Below are 21,302 nucleotides of genomic sequence, written 5' to 3'. Positions count from 1 at the left end.
TGCTTAACTGTAAAAATGGAGGTGATGCTTGCTGAGTGACAGGAGCTGTAGTGCTATCCAGGCAAGCCCTACTGCATCCATTAGTTCATGCAATGCTCACAATTAAATACGGGCTTAGACGAAAAAAATATCTAGACTCTTGGTCAAGCACTGGGTGATGTTCAAAGGTTTAGAGCCATCTCTTTTTATTTTAGGAAAAATTGAGTTAGAATGTCATTAAGTAGAGGTTATGGAAGAGTGAAATGGTTAAATAAGACGTGCCCTTCTCTCCCATTCAGTGATTCCAGGTTCTTCTTCCAGGATCTGTTTTGTTCCCTGTGACATTGGAACAGCTCAGGTGTCCTGAAGACAAGGCTTTGTCATCATCTTTTCGCTATATATCCTTCACCAGACAATCTAAATGCAATTTTTGAACATCAGTTTGTTCGGTATCATACAGTGCCAAGACAATTATCCTCAGGGAACAGATGGAAAAAATGGAGAGAAAGGAGATGAGGTGGGTTGCTTCTGGCCATATAGACATAAATTAAATACTAGCAGAGTTGGGAAAGGACACCGTATCCTCCCAGGCAGTGTTTATAGGAAAAAGTATGTACCAGTGATCTGAATTCGGCTCTCAGTTATTTCTTGTGATGCCAGTACGGTGCCCTCAAGTCCCTACAGAATAAGAAAATGCGCATTTTTAGATCACAGGATGCATGACTAAAATTTACCCAAACTTTCTGACGAGTCCAAGGTTGGTGTGAATGAAAATACTTCCTATGTTCTCATCTGTATTTTGGGGAGGTATAATCCAGGTCTGAATCAGTGTTTTCTTCATTGCTTACATTCCTAGTAAGGATTCATTAGATGAGGAAATAGACCATTACATCACAATGGATCGTTTTAAAACACACCATCCCTCTGTTCTGTTTTTTGTTTGTTTGTAATTATTCTTTTGAGAATATCTGCTTTGTGACAAGCAAAGCGGTCAGCTCTCAACAAGCAGTGAAATGAATATCAATTCAAGGCGAAGCAAGTTGAGAAGAAGTTCCAGAGAGTGGTGCTATTTGAAATAAGCTAAAGTATTATTTTGAAAGCTTGCATGGAAGAATGGAGGTTTGCCAACTATTACAATTGGACTTCAGAGTAACTGCTGAGTGGGTAATTATTCCCCCAGGAGCACAGGAGTCTGGACAAATGTAAGAGGGAAAAAAATATATGAAGAATTAACGTTAGAAAACAAGCTAGAACATTAGTCACAGGAGGGATATAACTCAACATTCATTTAATGTTTATTTCTGTGATGAACAGAAACATTGTTCTTAACCCCTGTGCTGAAGCAGGAAATAGGAGATTTTTCTCTTCTTAAGGCAGCTGGAACGGCTTTGTTGATTTCATCTCTTTGATAAGATGATGCAGGAGAGGGTAGAGAAATGTCCTGAACGTACTGCAAACCCAGCAAACAAGCTTTGTGCTTGGGTGGAGTGGGGAAAGAACCCACTTGTGGAGCTTGTTGGGTATTATGTGGTGTCTGGCATGGTCTTCAGTGACTCCCTAACATGAAAAAAAAGAGAATTGCCAAGGTTTAAAAGACAAAGACATCCTCCCCACATGAATACCCACTCATGGTCTCTCTGCAGAGCATGGTCTCATTTTCCCCTGTGCTGAACAGCACCTCAGCAACATGGAGGGGACTCAGCTCTACGTGATGGCCTAAAGTTGTGCCAATGGGAGGTTCAGTTTGGGTATTAGGGAACATTTCTTCTGCCCAGGGAGGTGGTGGAGTCACCATCCCCGGAGGTGTTCAATAAACTTGGAGATGTGGCACTGAGGGACATAGTTAGTGGTATGGTGGGGATGGGGTGACAGTTGGACATGATAATCTTACCGGTCTTTTCCAACCTTAATGATTCTGTGACATGGTGGAGAAGTTTTGCCTGCCTTTTTGCTGGGCTTACAAGGACATGGTGAAACATAAAGACGAAGAAAACTCAAAGCATGAGACACTTTGAGGTTAAATAGTGCACATGACGTTGGTCCTGTCCTTCCAGAGCTCCTGTTTCATAATCCTACACTGCAACTATTGAACTATAGACTTACTTATAGAGTGACCACACTCAGCTTTTGAGGTTCATTACTCCCATTATTATCTTAACAGCAGCAATTTCCTAATCAGTCCTCTTCCTAAAGCAGGACTAGTGTTGCTTTGGATGTTTGGTGTTTGGGACAAAGAAGAATTTCCTTGCTGGGCTCTCACCATGTCCTTGGCCAAGTGATGGGCTCTCACTTGACTTCTTGCACTTGTCCCCTGTCAGTGTTACAGTTCTGACCTGTCGCTGCTCTGTGACCTGAGCAAAGGTTACCAGTGTTTTTGTGAGGGCTTTGTGTTTACTATTTAAGGTGAGGGAGAGGCTCTGGATTCTGTCGGTTGGGTCATCTTCTCGGTTTCCCAATTCAATGCAAACGGACAGGCAGGGCAGCTCTTCCTTGAAAACATTCACGTTCTCTTAAAAGATGTGTCAATTTCAGGCAGACTCAGTGTTGGCAACACATGATGGATACAACACAGCCCTAGTTTTTCATTTTTCTAAACATGGTCTTCAAAATGACCATCTTCTCTCACCACCTCGAGCCGCTTCCCAGAGTCCCCAGCACAAGGATCCTGCACAAACACACCCAGCTCTTCGTATTCCTTCCAGGAGAGGGCAGGGGAATACAGCTTATTGCAGATCTGCTCCTGAGCCACAGCCAGGATTACTCATGGCCCAGATCTTCCTGTATGTCCTCCAGTCTATTTTGGTTTCTTAAACTCAGTAGAGGTAGGTGCTGAATCTCAAAGTGAGTTAGTGGATTTTGTCACAGTGACAGACCTGCCTGTTCCTGAGTCATCTTCAGGAGGGACAGCTTGAACCGGGCTGCTCCCCTTGCACTGGAACCTCTAGGAACTGCAGGAGGTGGTCTGCTTCCCTTGTCCATTCAGCATATCAATGGGTGTAGCACTTCTCTTAGGTGTGTTTGACCATATATTCAAATGCAGGAGGTCTGCATGGGAAGCCAAGTTTGGAACTGGACCTAATTAAAGATAGCCTGGGAAAAAAACAGCCAGAAAGTCAGCTGATACTCTCTCTCAGTATCTTAATGAACAGAAAGTTTGGGAGAAAATCAGAAACTCTGCTCAGCTCCCCACTGTCTTTAATATTCCAAAGAGCATTAACATTAAAAAAAAAAGCCTAGAATGAGTTTTTTCTATCTTATCTCCCTCTAGACCTATAACTCTGACTTAAAAATACAACATAATTTCCAAACTAGTTAAGGAAACAAAAGAAAAAAAAGAAGAATCAATGAACTGTTGTCTCTGCAGCAGAGATGCCCTTGCAAGGCCAAAGAAATTAAGCCCTGAGACTGCTGTTGCCGTTTCCACCTTGTCCCTCAGAACCACAGTCAGGGATAAACATATTCTTTGTGTCAATATTTCTGTAGTACCAAAAGAACTTGCAGTCCTTATCTGCGAATGTCAAGGACTGCTGAGTTAAAGTGATCACAGTGCTACTGCAGTTTGACAGGCTTGGGTGCTCCCCTTGGTCCCTGCAATGGGGCTGAAAGATGCAGGACAGCGGGGTCCGGCCACTGGCGCTGTGGCACAAAATGGGATCGATCCATCTGCCTCAATTTTTCTTTGCCTGATTATTTTTGTTTCTCTCATTGGAAAAGAGCAACCTCAATCTGTACGTAGAAGTGTGCAAGCAATCAAGGCAGCCCGACTAACCCTTCTTCTGCCAAGTGGCTAAGTGGGCTTGTCTCATTGCTAAGAGTTTGCTGGTGCAGAAATACAGCAGGTGACCTCCAAGGCGGCACAGTGCTTACCTGTGCGGCACAATCTCTCCTTTTGCCCATCTGCAAAGCTCCCTTTCCCTTCCAGCCCCCTCAAAAATGGGAAATCATCTGTAACACAATCCTGCGCAACTTACAGAAGATGGCAAAACCCGAGGCAGGAAAAACGAGCCTCGGGACAGCCACAGATGGGAAGGCAACGTGTGGGCAGAGCCAACCAGTGCGCGGTGCTGAGCGCTGAGCTGATGCGCCTTTTGCTCCTTCTCCCACCTTTATCAGTTCTGTGCATAACAGCTTGGGAACAACTTCAGCCTGCAGTTTCTTTTTGACTTGATAATGCTGCGCTATTATTATCTCCAGGAAAATGTTAAAAGGCTCCAGTGCTGAGCTGTGTTTGCCTTTCCTGATTGGATCTTTAGCACACAGTCATCAGGCAAAGGACAATGAAAAGTCCCTTAACCTCGGCCCTGCCTTTGGCGGGCGCAGGAATGCCACAGAGGCTGCATGAGCAGGGGAACCAGTTCCACGAAATTCTCTCCCGAAAGGTGGCAAAGAGAAAATGGAAAATCCCCAGGCAGGATCAAAGGACAGAGGTGTGAACAGATTTTAAAAGGACGCGGTGAAGAGATGAACAGGGAAGGAAGTCTGCTAACAATGCACAAAAAGCGTGAGATAGGGAGAAGACAAATGCATCTTATAGTAGGGAGCAGGGGTCGGTTTTGCTGCCCTACCAAATGAAGCCATTGAGCAGAGGAAAGCTGATCCAAGCCATCGGTGACAACAGCATGGATCTCACTCTAACCCTAACCCAACAGCCTGCCCCAGGCCAGCAGTCATTGCATGAAGAGTTGGCAGTCAGAAGTGACCAGAAGTCATTGTATTTATGCAGATATGTGCATTTCTTCCACTGCTAAGGGAAACCTGACAGTGATTCTGACACCATGAGCAAAGCTCAGCTGTGCACTCATTGCTTGCACTGTCACAGGGCTTCAAGGAATCGATCAGAAACTCAGTTCACAGCTTGGGAGGTGCATTCAGATGTCCCAGAGGAGAGGGTGGCATTGCCACTGTAGCATGTAAATCTCAACTTCAGTTTAAGCCCAGCATCTATGGACCCCAGAACCACGGCTGTGGGTTGAGGCCTCACAACAACCTCAGTGTGATCATCCTGGGAAGGAAAACTCCACAGATAAAATCTCAGCTCAGAAAAGATGCTGTAGAGGATGAAGCTGTGGACATCTTTCACAAAGGATGACCCCAGATCTGGGCTCCAAGTGACACCGACTTTCACATTTTTTTCTCATTATTTCCCGTTGCACAGTAGTGGGTTTGCACAGAAGTGAAATTCTTTATGCTGAAATTAAACATCAGAACTTGTGCTGTCCTATATCATGTTTGTTTGTTTTCAGCATGTCCTTTGTCTGTCTAGGATTTATGTCTGGGCAGAAAAAGCGGACTTTGGATGTTTGTCCAGGGTGTCCTGCTGCCCAGTAGCCTGGTCAGGGCAGGAATGTCTACAAGATTGCTGAACACCCACAAGTCCCATAGGCACCGCACAGATGCACAAGGACTTTCCTGAAGTTTCCCAGCGCAGCTGATCCCATTCGCGTGGCAGAGGGCACATGGACACATGCAAAAATGTTGGTGCATCCAGAACTTGTCACATAGTGCATGAGCAAGCTCAAGTCAGAGGCTCATCTTGGATGCTGGAGGATTGTTTTCCCTGGCACTGTGTATTGCCTACATGCATATTTTTTTCCCCCAGGGAAATCTTGGAGAAATACAGAACCCCTAGTTACACATGTGCTTATTTCCATTGCATTTTACTTCCCAGTGATTGCTATTGCCTAGCACTAAATGGATATGATGCTCTGTAGGGTTCTGTAGTGTAGCTAAAGTTCCTCATCCCATGAACCAGAACTGTGCTCATTCACTTCTTGGGCTCAGCCTCACCAGTTCGTTACCTGGTTTAACAGGTTTCAACCTGTCCTTCCAAGTGACTCCTCCATAGCAGGTGGGAAAAGCCACGTGTCCCTCCTCCACCTCTGTGTGCAGCTGCACACTGGCACAAGGAAAGGTGGGTGGACATCTCATCTCAGCAGCTGTACACATCTGGATCTGCCAGAGCCCTCTGCACACTTCAGCCTTTGTGTAACAGCAGAATGCAGCCAGCCCTCCATGGTGCTGGTAGGGAAACGGAAGGGATTTGGCCTCGTGGAGTGAAAGCAGCTTGAAAAGCGGAACTGGGGTATGCACTGTTTTATTTGCATGTGAGTAAATATGCAATTTCCCTCCCTCTTCTGCAGTAGAAAGCTGGAATTTACTGGAACTTAAATCTAAAGAAGTTGTCCAAAATTTAAAGAGACCTCTAACTTGTCCCAGTGCATATTTAGGTCATAATAGTAAAATTAAGATTGTAAATTTTGTTCGTTTCCATGGTACTAAGCATTCTAAGGTAATTCCCTATCTGAACAAGCAAGCAATTCTAATTCCAATAAGCTCAGTCTTGAGGGTTTGGGATTTTAGCTGTATTGAAATCTCTCAATCTAATGTCTTTGCATTTCATCAAGCTGAACTTCACCTACCTGGGGGAATGACAGGGCACAAACCCCTCCCATCCCTTGGTGCCCCCTTACAAACCATTTCTGTGACCCCACAGAGCTTCCTCCACCCAGCCCAGCTGCTGCAGCCCCCCAGGTCTGCAGCCATGGGGGCTGCCCAGGCAGCCCTGGGTCATCCCCAAAGCCCATAGTCCTGCAGCAGCAGAATGACAGAATTGTTAAGGTTGGAAAAGACCTCTAGGATCTCCAAGTCCAATCCCAACCCACCCCCACTGTTCCACTGCCCACGTCCCTCAGTGCCACATCTCCATGGTTCTTGAACACCTCCAAGGATGGTGACTCCACTGCTTCCCTGGGCAGCCTGTGCCAGTGCCTCACCACTCTTTCAGGGAAGAAATTGTTCCTAATATCCTAATTTTTCCTAATGGGGACCTCAGAAAGTTTTGCAGATTTGCTGCCACGAGGCTGTGTTCTGGTAGCCCCCCCTGTGCCTTCCCCTTCCCAGGGTTGGAAACATAAATGGAATGTGAGAAACCGCTGACAAGAAGATATAAAATCTTCCAGTGAACAGGAGAAAACCCTAAACAAATCGCTCCTAAACGAGAAAGAGCTGCAGCAATATACATAGCAAATGACTGTCGGAGTGCTTGAGCCTACACGTGTATGACATGTAACTTACATATGTATATATAACATATCTAGATCACGTGCCCATGGCAGGGAGGGTTGGAATTGAGTATTGTGCTCAGTTTTGGACCCCTCATGACAAGAAAGACATGGAGGCCCTGGAACACGTTCAGAGAAGGGCAGCAGAGCTGTGAGGGGTCTGGAGCACAAGTTTGATGGGGAGCAGCTGAGGGAACTGGGATGGTTCAGTCTGGGGAAGAGGAGGCTCAGGGGAGACCTCATTGCTCTCTATAACTACCTGACAGGAGGTTGTAGCAAGGCAGGAGTCGGCCTCTGCTCCCAGTTAACAGCAATAGGACGAGAGGTAACGGCCTTAAGTTGCACCAGGGGAGGTTCAGGTTGGACATTAGGAAAAATTCCTTCTCTGAAAAAGTGGTCGGGTGCTGGTACAGGATGCATGGGGAGGTGGTGGAGTCACCGTCCCTGGAGGTGTCCAAAAAACATTTAGCTGTTGTACTGAGGGACATGGTTTAGTGGGCAATATTGGCGACAGGTGGACAGTTGGACTGGATGATCTTAGAGGTCTTTTCCAACCTTGGGGAGTCTATGGTTCTGTGTGATTCTGTGTGAACTGGATGATCTTAATGCCAGTCAGTGATTTTATATCTAAGTATATCTATGTAACTGGTGTATATACATGCACGTATGGAGACATATACACATCCACAGTATTGTGTCTATATATATACATATATGTATGTATATATAATATGAATAGATATGTTTGTATATATATGTATATATCCATATGTGTTTGTATATATATGTTTGCGTATATATTTGTGCACGTATATACACACGCAATACTATAAACATATAAAACTGGTCATATATATGCGTATATTAAACTTGTCATGACTGTAATAACGCTGGGGGAGAAAGCCAGCAGTGATTTCCCCTGGGCAGGAGAAGAGCCGGGGACCTGCCCACCCCCGGGCCTTGCACACCCCGGGACTCGCACACCCTCGGGGGTTCGCACGTGGCCGCGCCCCGCCTGCCCCGGGGGCCGGGCCGGGCGGTGCGCGGCTCCCATTGAGGCCGGCTACGGGCCGGCCCCCGGCGCTGCGGGGCCAATGGGGGCTGCGGACGCGGTCGAGCCTCTCCCCGGCCCCCCCGCGGCCGCCGGCGCCGTGCCGGGGGGTTTATAGTACTACGCCGCGGGGCCGCGCCGCACCGCGCGCCGCCTCCCGGGGGAGCTGCGCTCGCTCCGCTCCGCGTCCCGCCGCGCTGCTGGGACCGGGGGAGGAGGGGGGGGGGGAGAGAGTTCTTCTTCGTTTCTTCGTTCCTCGGCTCGGTTGCGCGTTGTTTTCTCCCGTTTGGCAGTTGGGCGGTTGATTTTTTTTTTGCCGTTTTTTTTTTTTATTATTATTTTTCTATTTATTTATTTATTTATTTTTTTAAAAATCCGTTGTTTTGGTATCTTGGTTGCGTTTTCACCGCTGTTTTTTTTTTTTTTTTTTTTTTTTTTTTTTTTTTTTTTTTTTTTTTTGCATTCTCCGCGTTTCCCCCCTCGCCACCCCGGGCCGGCTGGCGGAGGAGTTCAGGTAAGGGCGTGCGAAGGACGCGGAGCTTGGCGCGGTGCGGGGATGCGCGGTCCGGCAGAGGAACCCCGGTACCCCCGTGCGGCGGGGGGGGCTGCGAGGGGCTGCCCGTCCCGGGGGGGGGGGAGGGGGTGTCACATCCTCCAGCGGTGGGAAAAAAACAGCTTGAGGAGGGAGAGAGGAAAAATAATACATTAAAAATAGGGAAAATAAACAAAAAATAAACAACTGAACAATGCCCCCCACCCCCCCCCAAAAAAAGAAAAAAAAGAAAAAACACAACCCAAAACAATAAGCCACACAAAAAAACCCAACCAACCAACTGCTTTGCAGTGGTGGAGATCTGGCTGTGCTGGTGTTGGAGTGTGAGTTGTGCCCCCCTGACCCGCTGTCACCATGTGCTGTTATGGGGAGCATTCAGTGCTGGGGGGGACGCTGCTGGCTGGCTCGTGGGGAAGCCAAAGTTTGGGTGTGAAAGGGGTGGTCAGAAGAAAATAGGGACTTGGGGAGGGTTTTGAGGCTTCCAAAAGCATTGGGGTTGGAAAAAGGCAGGGAGGCCCCTAAATAGCGTCGTCGTGCCCTGGTGTGCGATGAGCTGCACAGCCAGCTTGCAGCAGGGCTGGGAGCAGATGGGCTCCCTGGCTCTTGGCTTTTCCTTTTGATTATTGCTGTTTTATTCACCTATATCTTTTTTCTTTTTAGTATTTTTTTAGTATTTCCTCCCCCCCCCCCCGATTTTCATTTTAATATCTTAGAAATTCACTGCCTGCTTCGTGGCTCTGCCCGTGGGGCAGGAGTCAGCCTGCACTCATTTACAATCTAGGGAGCGAGGGAAAGCCCTGCAGGGATCGATCCTAAACTTGAAAGAGCTGCAGCAGCACACATAGCAGATGAGTGTCAGTGAATCTGAGCCCACGTAGCGCTGTGTTATCGGCCGTGCTGGGCTGACGGTCCACAAGTGACAAACTGGGAAACAGCCCCTGGCTCTCAGCAGATTCCCAGGGCTTAACATTTAGTGTCATTCTGAGACAGAATGTACCCTCTCACTCCCTTTTATTATTATTTTGCTCTTTAAGCCGGTGGTTAGAAGGACAGATCTCAGCAGAACAACATGTTTTTGGCACAGGGGCCGTCCTATCACTTCGGACCTCTCTCCGAAGGTGGCTGTGGTGCTGCGCTGTTGAGCAGCTGCTGCCCGGTGCGGGTGCTCACGTTGCTGTCAGGGATGGAGGTGCTTTATGTAAACACCGTCATTCGTTCTCATCGCTGGCGTAGCCCTGGCGTTTTGTTTTTGTTTTTGAAGCTCCTGGTTTTTGGCTGCGCCTTCGGACGAAGCGGGGATGAAAGCCTTCAGTTGTTGGCTTGGCCTTTGGGATAAAATATAGCTTGGGCTCGATCCTGCATTCCAGGCATTCCCCAGAATCCTCCTGGCTGCTGCGTGAGCTTTGAGAGCGCGGAACGCAGTCCCGGTGCGCGCTGTGCCTGATCTGATGCGTTTGCCCCTGACAGTCCCCGTCCTCTTGAGACGCAGGTGACACTGTGCACACGTGCTGTCCCCTGCCAGCTGTGCCGCTCACCGCTCCTGGTGGCGTTTCTTGTGTTTTCCTTCCTTCTTTCCAGCCTTCATTCACACCAGGGTTTAGTTCTATTCCCCGTGAATAGGGCTGTCCTGATACGTGGCTTCCTGCTTCTTCCTGCAGGCATTTAAAGAAAACTTGAGCTTTTTCCTTTTGCAAAAGGAAACCTTGCCAGCTGCTCGGAGCGCGCCAGCGTTTCTTAGAAAAAACACGGTGTGCTCTCAGCACCACTCTGCTGCAGTCCGGGTGGAGAGTTCCTCCAGCAGCATTCGGTTTGTTGTTGTTTTTTTTAATTAAAAAAAAAAAAAAAAGAGCTGGCTGCGTGTTAAATTTCAGCTCTTCTGGCTCTTCACTTTTACTATAGGTTATGGTTATAGGCTGAGCCGCTAACCTCTGCGTGAACTTCCTCGCGCTCAGCACATGTGAGCGTTCAGAGCTGCACAAACCAGGGGAACACGCGGGCTCACTTCTTTCAGCCTCCGTGTGTGGATGGAGGAGGGAGCTGTGTCTTTAAGAAATATGGGTTTTTTCCCCCCCATTTCCTGCAAAATATGAATAGATGCTGTCAGTGGAATGGAGCTGAGGGTGCTGTGTGCCACGTTTGCTGCCGAGCACATAGACGGCTTTTCATTTTTCCTCAGAGAAGGCAAAGATGGGCAGATCTTGGAGCTGAGGCTGCAAAGCAGCAGGAAGGTTCTTGTCCCTGCACGGAGCTATTGACTATTCATGGCAAAGCGTCCAAAGCGCGGCAGCAGAGCCTGTGGAAAATGACAGCGTGTAACAAGCCTGAGTGGCATTTCCTTCGCGCTGGTCACATGCCTCCTAATTCACACACGCACCCCTCAGAGGCTGATCAAATGACTTCTATCTCTGCGCGCTGCATGCCTTCCCCAGAAAGAGCTGTTTTATTATGCACACGTAGAGCTCTGTTTTCCATCAGTCACCTTCAGCGGATGACTGAGAGCCACTGTTCGCTGCGTACAGGGGGACACGGTCACTGCGAGGGGCACAGGCTCCAGCCCGTAAGCAACTTCTTTCTTTTCCTTGGGGAGCAGGAAAAAAAGAAAGACAACAAACTCGCAGACACCCCTTCTGCCTCCCCCCGCTTCCCAGTAACCTTTTGCTTGGCTTAACTGGGAGACCGTGGGACGTGCCCGGCTGTCGGCACGCTGTGGTGCTGCCTGTGTGGGTGCCCATGGGGTTGGGGTTCAGTGCAGTCCCATAGGGTGCCACCTCCGCAGGGGGAACTGGGACCACCCCAGCCCTCCCAGTTCAGCACCCGGCACAAGGTTTGGGTTACCTGGATCTCCACACCCAGAGGGATGGGATGTGAAGGGATGGGGTGCAGGCAGCCAGCAGTTAGCCACGGTAATTAGCTCAGCGCGGTGCCAGCCTTGTTAAGGGCAGTGCAGGTGATGATGACGTTGGCACACTGATTCATTACATCTGGAGGGGAAAATCCGCCTAGTGAATGCTGAAGCACAGTAAATATTTTTGGCTCCTGACAGATTGATCCCTGCATTACGCTGATTAGCCTGTATTTGTGGAACGGAGGAAGTTAAAAATAAGGTTGGTGGAAAGCTACAAGATGAGGGAAGGATTTGCATTTTATGGACACCAGCAATAAACTTCTTTTTTTGATTGTTTGTTTTCCTGTTTTTTGGGGTGGTAAAAATGTCAACGCTTTTTTTTCTTTTCTTCTCCCCGTCCCTTCTTTGCCTCTTGGCTTTACTGCTAGGTGAAAGCCCATAATTCATTTCCTTTTGGCAGTAATATTCTGGAAGGGAGCTGTAAATCTAGAGCACACGCAGTTGTGAAATGATTTCTGAAAAAATTCTTTTGCAAATACGTGGTGCAATCCTGCAGAACGCTTCGGCCCTGGCAGTCCTTTGGGGATGGCATGGACGTAGCAAAGCGTGCAGCAGCATGTGCGCGGAGAGGCTGCGTGCGTTGGACTTTCCTGCAAGCTGGAGGGCTTAGTGAGGTTTAGTTCATGGAGGTGAATAATTAAACTGACTTCTGACTGCTGGTGGTTTGTTTCCCTGCACCCAGGCTCTCACCTGGACCTTCGCTGCTTGGTATATGCTGCTGGGATACCTGTAAGAGCTCGCCCAGGAATGGTGGATCACCTGGTGCCTACTGATGAATCCTTTTCATCTACAAGGTCTTCTCTGGGATACTTTAGGGACATGACAGCAGGGGTGAGGTCCTACCAAATGCTGCCCTCTCCTCTGTCAGAAGATGACAGCGACTCGTCCAGCTTTTGTTCTTGTTCCAGCCCGGAATCCCAGGTTCTCAGCTCCAGCTATGGAAGCACATCCAGTGCGGAGAGTCAGGACAGCATCTTAGACTACTTGCTGTCCCAGGCATCTTTGGGGAACACCGCTGCATCGTGGTGGGACAAAAGGAGACTTCAGCCCATAGTGAAAGAGGAGTATTTTAGGTTGCCTGAATTCGCTGTGGATATGGAAGACTCTGGACCATTTCAGCCCACGCTTGAGGAAATTGAGGAATTTCTGGAAGAAAACATGGAGCTGGAGCTCAAAGAAAGACCTAAAAGTGAGACCAAGGACTTGAGAGCTTGCAGCCAAGTTTCTGTTGCTTCGCTACAGCAAAAAGACCATATGTTACCCGGCGCTAGTTTAAAAGAGAGTAAAAATGAACAGTTGAATAGCTCGACGGAAGGTGGCCAGGCTTCAAATGGAGGAGTGTCCCTGGAGAATGGCATACCGGTTATGCTCCAAATTCAGCCTGTACAGATCAAACAGGAGTCCAACACGAGCCCTAGTTCTCAAGGACCAGCACAAGAGAACATTAAAATTGCACAGCTCCTAGTCAACATCCAAGGACAGACATTTGCCCTTGTGCCCCAGATAGTCCAGTCATCCAATTTGAACTTGCCCTCTAAATTTGTCCGCATTGCTCCCGTCCCTATCGCTGCCAAGCCAATTGGGCCAGGAGGCATGATCCAGGGTCAGACGGGAATCATCATGGGTCAGAAATTTCAAAAGAACCCTGCAGCAGAACTCATTAAAATGCACAAATGTTCTTTCCCTGGTTGTACCAAGATGTACACGAAAAGCAGCCATTTGAAAGCCCACCTGAGGAGGCACACAGGAGAAAAGCCTTTTGCGTGCACGTGGCCAGGTTGCGGATGGAGGTTAGTGTTGGGGCACAGCAGTGTCCGATCCCCCTCTCTAACTTGCTGAGCAAATAGGTTTGCACTCATTTATAAACAGTTTCTGTTCCCAAAGCTGGCTCGGTTTGCTTGAGAATTAAGACAATTTTCTTCCTGTTGGGTAATCCGGTGGACATCATATATTAAATGGCAGAGCATCACCTGCTGCCACCAGCTGGACGAGTGTCTTTTTTTAAAAAAAAGAAAAGAAAAAGCCTATTGTAACTTGTAGTTTGTACTAGGATGGTCAGATTAAGGTTGTTACTGCAGGGAGTACCTTGCAGCCGTGATGGCCTGGTTGCAATGCAGCAGCCACTGCAGATGCTCAGCTGGTACCAAATGAGCAGGGTGCTTTAGGGAGGGAATCGTGTGAATCAGGGCTGCACGAGGTTAAACGTGGTCTGTGAAGAGCTGTGCTAAGTGAGTATGGTTAAGAAAAGCAGCATTCTGTGCAGTTTTGCAGAAAAACACACTCCATCCCACGCCTTCTGCAAGTGCTGGCAGTGGCACTCCAGCCTGCTCTGGGTTTTATTCTCTGCACTGATTGAGAAAAACGCGTGGGTGCTGCTCAAAGTTGCAAAAAAACTGTCAGATGTAACAGCATCCCCAGAAGGCTGAGATGGAATTGAATGGAAGATTGCAGGTTTGATTGAGCAAAGCGTTTTGCAGAGGCAATCTCTAAATTTTTTTGAATACTAGTCGAAAAAATTAAAGAAAAATAGTTGAAATTTTTGCCAGAAACTTTGATGGAAGCCTCTGTCCCTCCTTGCAATTAGCTGTGCTTATAGTGTGCCTGCTGCCAGGTGTTAATAAAAAGCACCATGAGTTATGATGGGAGCAAAACATAGCCCTAACCCCTTCGCATTAAGTTAAACCAGATTTCTTTCAAAGGATATTCTGCAGAGCTCCAGTGAGCAATGGCTAATGGGGAAATGCGTGGTGATCATGGGCAACAGACAAGGTAAAAAGTAAGAGCAGAAATTGTGAGTAAAAGTGCAACTTAACTTTGTGTGACATGCAGCAGTTAGAGATGGCTGAATTGGTTTGAGGGAAAAGGTCAGAATGGGGCAGAATCCTCTGTTCCCAAACTGGACCAAATTTGAAGTTTGTCTCTTAGATGGTTCAATGCAATTCATTTCTTTGATTATTATCTTTGATTTCTTTCCTCCCCACTTCAATTTGTGTGGTTCTGTGGTTGGGTGGTGATTTTCCTTCTGTGTATGCGAGTGGTGTGGCACAGTGGAGGGCTCAGTGGCTGCTCAGGATGTGCTGAAACCAGTGCTGCGTTGTTCAGCCCCCTGGTCCCACTAGGCACAGGCGCTTTGCTCCTGGCCTGTCACAAAGGCACTCACTCCTATTTATTTGGGTGTCAGCGTGTGTGCTGCAGGCAGCAGTATGCATCCTGCCTGTGGGTCTCGTGTTGGCTTTCCTTGTACAAAAATCTCATTTCTGTGGCAAACGCATGTAGCACGTGAGGTTTGGATCTGGTCCATGCCAAGATTTACGGCAATGCTTCCTGTGACTTCTGTGGCTCAGGATCAGGACTGTGAAGTGCTGCTTCTGGGTGACCTCCTCTAGCTCTGTCTTCCCATAGAGCTGGTGTTTTCCAGGCTGCAGAGCCAGGGGGATGCACTCAGGGCAAGGAGGGGCGGAGGCTGAGCATGCGGTTGAGTGCTGCAGGGGTTAGGGCATGGGATGTGTTTTTGGGTAGCCTCAGGCTGGTGAGTGTACTTGCAGCATCCTTCCAGGTGAGCAGCCCAGGAGGGCTCCGAGCACCCTGCTCCCAGGTCAGACTCTGCTGAGTGCTGAATTGCTCAGCCCCTTCCATCAGTACAGCACAATTGCCTTTTCCAGAAGTGAGAGCTGCGTCTCACATGACTTAACGTCAAAGCATCCAAACTCTCTGTCCTCCCCCAGTTTTAGATCATCTTGAATGAATTTAAACACTAAAGCGCTGCTGGGCTGCGCTTCCTCCCCCTTTCTCCACATTCTTGTGCTTGTGTATTTATTCCTCACCAAAGACACTTGAGATGTGAGCTCACTGAAGATGATCATTTCAAAAACACAACAAACTGCTGTCTAACGCAGAGCAGCTACATGGGGGGGACCAAACCTCACCCAGCTCACTGGGCAGTGCTGCTGTGGGGAAGCTGCACACACCAGGGTAGGGCTGTGTGCACTGCAGACCCTTCCCCAGCCCCTGAGACAGTGGGAAAGGCAACGAGGAGGCTGAATCCTGGCACAAGGTGTGCTCAGCACAGTGGAAGAGGCGATGAGGTGACCCGCTGGGCTCCATACTCCTCTGTACTGATGTGCTGATCCATGTCCTGTGCCTTTGGCAGCCTCTGTTTCTCTGCTCCTGAGATGGTTCCATCAGCACACCGGGCTGGCCCCAGCAGCTCTGCCATGTCAGGGGCTGGAGAATTCTCACTGTCCTTCCCCTGGGCAGCAGCATGAAAAGCTGTGGGATTAGGCAATAGTGTTCAAATATCCTGCGCATCCTTCATCTGGAAGTACCTACCACAACCCACTCCACAGGGGACAGCCGGTTTGTGAGAGTTTAGAGGCTGGGAGCAGCTCTGGATGCATCCAGGGCCTCCCCCTGCACCATGGCTGGTGGCCATGGCTGGGAGCACGGAGTCCCAGCTGAAGATACCGGCCTTGATGCCCTGTGAGCCATGGGTCCTTGCATGGCTGGGAGTCCCACACACTGTGGAGCTCCAGGATTGGTCTCCAAGGGAGATCTGGTTACAGGTCCCCACCAGAGAGAGGGATGAAGGAGACTTCCATTTGCTGTGGGATTGCCCAATTCCCTCCACCTTTCTTTTGAAGGAGGAATCCTGCAAACAGCAGTGAGCTGGGCTAGTGAGGTCTTCCTTGGGGGCGCCTTGTTTTCATCTGAATTTGGCTTTCCATCAGGGATTGTTTACAGCATCTTTGGGGATGGTTTCAGTGCCAGAATGTGCTGCAAATACCATGCATGTGCTGTGGAGGCAGGCCACCAGATCTTCCAGCTTCCTTGTCCTAACCTTTGCGTTGTTTTTTTGTAAACACACTGACAGCTTGACGTTTATTTCTGTGGGCTCCGTAAGTTGATCTTTCCATGACTGCTGGAGAACAGTATTGCAACATTCCTGCCTTTTCAGCTAAGGACATCGTTATGAAGCAGTGTGTATTTTTATCGGATGAACTCATCTGAGCTCCCTGGGTAGGAGCCGCTCGTTCTCGATGTGCACCTCTTTCTCCCTCACCATCCATGCAATTCCCACTGAAATGCACTTGTAGAGCTCTTGTCGGGATTAGCTGTGTGTGTTGCAGATGGTGACCTTAACAGCCAAGGACATGGGACAAGGCAACACAGCCACATCTGGTTTCACTCCTTCTTGGGGTGATAAGCTGGTGTATAAGAGGGCAGCTCTATGCAAAAAAATCCTCCCTCTGCTCTATCTTTTCTTGGATGTGGTTGCAACCACAGGTAACTGGTCCCTTCCTTGCCCAGCCAAGTCCCACAGTCAGCAAGGAACGAATTGGTGGCTCCATTAGAGCATCTGCCTGCTGCCCTTCATGATGCCTTTGGCTATTTAAGGACACCAAAACAAGGACAAAGCAAAGAAATCAAGAGAATGGGTGAAGGATTCTTCTACAGAAATACCCCTGGAATGGATGCATCCTTAGCATGCCTCACTCAGGGTGAAGATCTCCATCCATGGGGCTCTCTGGGAAGCAGCACTAGTCTGAAGTGCTGTGGGAATGGAAGGAGCCCCTCCCAGTACCCGCACCTCATTCTGCAGCTCATGGCGGGGGAGATCTCTGCTAATTAAAACCTTTATGTGGAAACTTATTTTCCTTGCATGAAGGACTTATTCATTGGAGCCCAGCAGTCCTGTTTTTCCCCTTTCATAAAAACAGTGTACCCACCCGGTTGGTGATGTGATATTTTGCTCCAGAAGGGCACATTTTTTCTACATGTTCTTTCCCCCATTTATTCCACTAGTGCCCATGACTTCATTTATTTATTGTAAATAAACAGCTGATACCATTTCTTGCAAGCTCGCTTTCTGTACCGCTCTTTGTTGCTGTTCTGGCAACAAAACTCTTAATTGCCCTTTGTCAGGCAGCAAATTTTTTGTACCCATCTGGACAGGGCTGTTTTAGTGTGACATTGTTAATTAACCCTGTGGCTCCCAGTCATGTCCAAGCTGGAGGTAGAGCCAGCTGCTGAGACCAAAGGATTGGCTGAGTTGAGTTCATTAATGCCTCTGGGATTCACGGTGGCTAATTGAGAATGTTTCTGTTGAGATGGAAAGTGGGAAATATCTAAAATTAAAATGACTCTGAGAGATAAGTTTGGTAATTAGAGTCTCCATTCTGATTTCAGTTTGCCCATGAAGTATCTATGCTAATGGCCATTGGAGCCCACCTGGATTTCAACTGTTATAACACTGAGCATCTCTGGTACCGTTGTACTAAGGCCTCTTTATTTAGCCATCAAGAGTATCTACAAAGACCAGTTTTTGATTGGATCTGATAAACTGTGTAGCTTTTGGGTGGTTATGTCTGGCTGTTATCTGGGGCCCATCTCAGTGTGCATCTGCCATGATGCTGGTGATGGACCTTGGAGCAGACCTCACTATGGGATGTTGGTAGTTCCCACTGCCTGAGAAGGATCCATGCTGGGATTTGCAGGAGAGAGGCTGGGGGACTGGCTTTTTTGAAGGGGACAGAGGAGCAGAGCTGTCTCAGTTGAGATGTACCCTTATTACTGGGCTTACAGCAAGCTTTCTACATAAAACGTTGCCTCCATTCATTGCGCCAAGTCCAGAGTTTACATGGGTTAATTGTGTGTTTCCATCACTGCTGCTGGCCACTGGTTGAGACCAGACTGGTTCTGCTGTGTTGTCCTGGCCCTTCCAGTTTGCTTATTTGGGCTTTTCCTCAAGGAGAGTCTCCCAGTGGCCCGAGGGGATGTTTTGAGGCCATAAGAGAATTTATTGATTTGCCTCAAAAGGCTTCTCTTCTCTTGCAGGTTCTCCAGGTCAGATGAGCTGTCTCGGCACCGGCGCTCCCACTCGGGGGTGAAACCCTATCAGTGTCCCGTCTGCGAGAAGAAATTTGCTCGAAGCGACCACTTGTCCAAACACGTCAAGGTGCATCGGTTCCCGCGAAGCAGCCGCTCCGTGCGCTCCGTGAACTGACTTCTCCCACCTCCCCTCCTGCAGCCGTCCCACAGCAGCCGATGACAGCACTTTGCTCACTATATTTCTAGTGATAATTTATTTGTCTTCACAGAACAGTCCATGCTGTTACTTGATACCACCATGTACGAGTATCCCGTGTCCTTTAAAGATGATTTGAGAATGAAGTTATTTTGGGGTCAGGGGAGGGGGATGTTTCTTCCTGTTTTTTTTTTCTCTTTTTTTAAGGATGCTTTTTTTCCTTTTTTTCTATCTTTCCCTCTGCTGCTTCTTTTGGAAATTACAGTGTTTTATTTTTAGCTGTTTTCTGCTGCACAGGAAAATGTAAGAGTTGCTTGCTGCTAGTTAATTATAGCCCTGGCATTCCTGAGGGCTTTGCTCATGTACAGGCCATTCATTGTGAGTTTTTATTAAGCTGCTCTATTTGTCCAGTTTGGAAACAGCAAATTCCTTTTGAAATGAAAACAACTCCTTTGTTTTTGGGTCGCCTGAGCCAAGGATTTGTAGGGGCCGGCCATAGGAGGAGGAACAGTGGGAGTTGGGGAGAGGGGGAGGCGAGGCATGCAAGTGCTGGAACACGCCTCCGCACCACTCTCATTTCTCCAGCTCACATTTACCTTTTCCTTGGTTAGGGCTATATATAAATATTTATGTATATATATTCATACATACATACATATATATATATATATTTAAGCTACCCCAAACAAACCCAAAGCTCAGGCTGGATGGAATGGCTTGGCGTGGAGGCCTTTTGGTGTGGCTCACTGCATCCCATGCGCGTGCTTTTCCTGTCCCGTGCGACCATTGAGGGTGAAAGGATGCCCACAAGTTGAAGGAAACCCTGCTTTCCTTTGCCTTGAAGCATCCACCGCCTTTAGCAGAAGTGCTGTTGTCTAATATGTAAGGCAGCAGGAGACTGCTTGCAAACAGCTGTGCTCTGCACCTGGCAAACACTGAGCACTCACTGTCCGCTCAGCTTGATGCCTCACTGGCTGGGGCTGAGCCTCCATTTCCCCATCCGTCCATCTGTCTGGGTGTCCCAGTACCCAATGGTGCGTGCCAACCTGGTGAGACAGCACCAGGAGATCTTCTGTCCCAGAGTGAGCTTCAGCGCTGAGCTTTTCCTTACCAACAGCCATGTCAGAGCTCCACGCAGCTGGGGTGGGCAAATGGGTGAGAACAGCCAAATGAAATCGGTTTGTATGGTAGCTGGCTAAGAAGGGAATTTAAGCAAATGATCAGATTGTAGCAGGCAAGTGATTGTGTTTCTTCTTGTTTCATTTTTCCTTTTGGACTCTGGCGATTGTAAGAAGCTGTAGAAGAAAATAGAATTCAGTAATTAGGAGCGATTTTATAATGGATGTTGCATTTCCTTTCCATTCGCAGACGGCATCTGTTTGTCTTTTTTGTTGGCAAAATGGGAAATAGAAAGCTGCAATCCTAGCGCCAGGCAGAGCAGGAGCCCGCGCTGTGCAGGAACAGCAGGTCTAGCGAAGGCAAATGCATTCCTTTTGTCCTCTAGAAATTAATATAAATGAACTATCATCTATTGACTGGTTTATATCACATCCTATGAATGTATGTAAATAAAACTGTACATAGATGCATATCTATATAAAATATCTTTTAATAACGTATCAAAATTTGTGTAAATTGGAAACAAAAATACCTATAAAGCCAGTGTACATAAGTTACAATTCTGTATATTTTCTTTTGTTCTTCATAAAAATACTTTGACAATAAAATGAAAATGGAAATTTTAAATCCCTTTTTCAAATTATTATTCATCCACTTCCTTTGTCGCCAGCTCCGTAATCAAGATGTTAGTGCTGGAAATGTTGATTCACCTGGATATAGCTTTTCAGGTGCTGGGTAACAGGGAGGTGGTGGAGCACACCTCGAGTTGCCTTCAGTTTTTCTCATCCCAAAGTTCCTGGGAGGCGCAAGCTGTCTCGCCGGAGCCCTCACACCTCACCTGGCAGCGCTGGGACCCAAATGCCGTCTATGGTTTCTGCCGGCTGTGGAACAGGTCTGCAGCTGCAGCCAGACTGAGGTTAATAAATTAGAGCAAGCAGGTTTTGAGGTTTTGAGGAAATTCAAGCTCTAGTGCCTAGCGTCAAGGAGGAGGGCTTCAGTCTGTTTGAGGCTGGCGTGGTGACTCACTGCGTGACCCAGGGCAAAGGGCTCTATTGCCATGTGCCTCAGTTCTCTTTCTTGTAAAATGGGGACAATAAGTGCATCACAGTGACACTGTGGGACTTGATTTATGTATAATCCTCAGATGGAAGGAGCATGCAGCAAGACCAGCAGTCACAGGATTGGATTGCGAAAGAGCAGCTCAGCACTGCAAAGGTCTTGGTGCCAAGGCGCTTTGGTTGGCTCTGCAGTGAATCCTACCTCTGGAAGAGTGGTGTTGGGACCTGCGGTACAGAGCATGCCTCAGGCCTGAGGAGAAGATACCCTGTCCTGCAACAACCATTGCCTCCCATGCATAACAACACGGGCACAAACATGAGATTCTTGTGGTTTGCAAGCTGGAACATCTCTTGTACTGTGTTTGGCCTTCACCAGGAGAAGAAATCAGTAATGTTATCTGAGTATCAACGGGAGCAGTAGCGCAGCAGGTCCAGATCCCCCAGCAAGGATTACTCTTAGACTCATGGGCACCCGGGGATGAAAGTGTCTCCCTGAAGTACAGCCACCAAAATGCCAGCTGATTTGCCAGGGATCTCCAGATCTTGATTATT

At 48.1% G+C, this 21,302-nt stretch overlaps 1 protein-coding gene across 4 annotated transcripts in view; it reads left to right on the top strand.

Moving 5' to 3' along the window:
* The window catches only part of KLF15 (Kruppel like factor 15), a 32,814-nt gene extending 12,495 nt beyond the window's left edge, over positions 1–20,319 (top strand). For 2 of the 4 annotated variants that reach the window (XM_021409512.1, XM_021409511.1), the window contains exons 2-3: positions 12,232–13,339; positions 18,384–20,319. In XM_021409512.1, coding sequence (XP_021265187.1) covers positions 12,297–13,339; positions 18,384–18,552 — 1,212 coding nt within the window. In that variant the 5' untranslated portion in view covers positions 12,232–12,296 and the 3' untranslated portion in view covers positions 18,553–20,319. Of the gene's footprint in view, positions 1–8,483; positions 8,606–10,519; positions 11,202–12,231; positions 13,340–18,383 lie in introns of those variants that run through there. The other 2 variants (XM_021409510.1, XM_021409513.1) reach the window with 2 other exon arrangements.

The sequence above is a fragment of the Numida meleagris genome, chromosome 11 (genome assembly GCF_002078875.1).
Source record: "Numida meleagris isolate 19003 breed g44 Domestic line chromosome 11, NumMel1.0, whole genome shotgun sequence".
Lineage (NCBI taxonomy): Eukaryota > Metazoa > Chordata > Aves > Galliformes > Numididae > Numida > Numida meleagris.
Note: the sequence above shows the minus strand (reverse complement) of the source record. Positions and strands in the feature narration are given on the sequence as shown.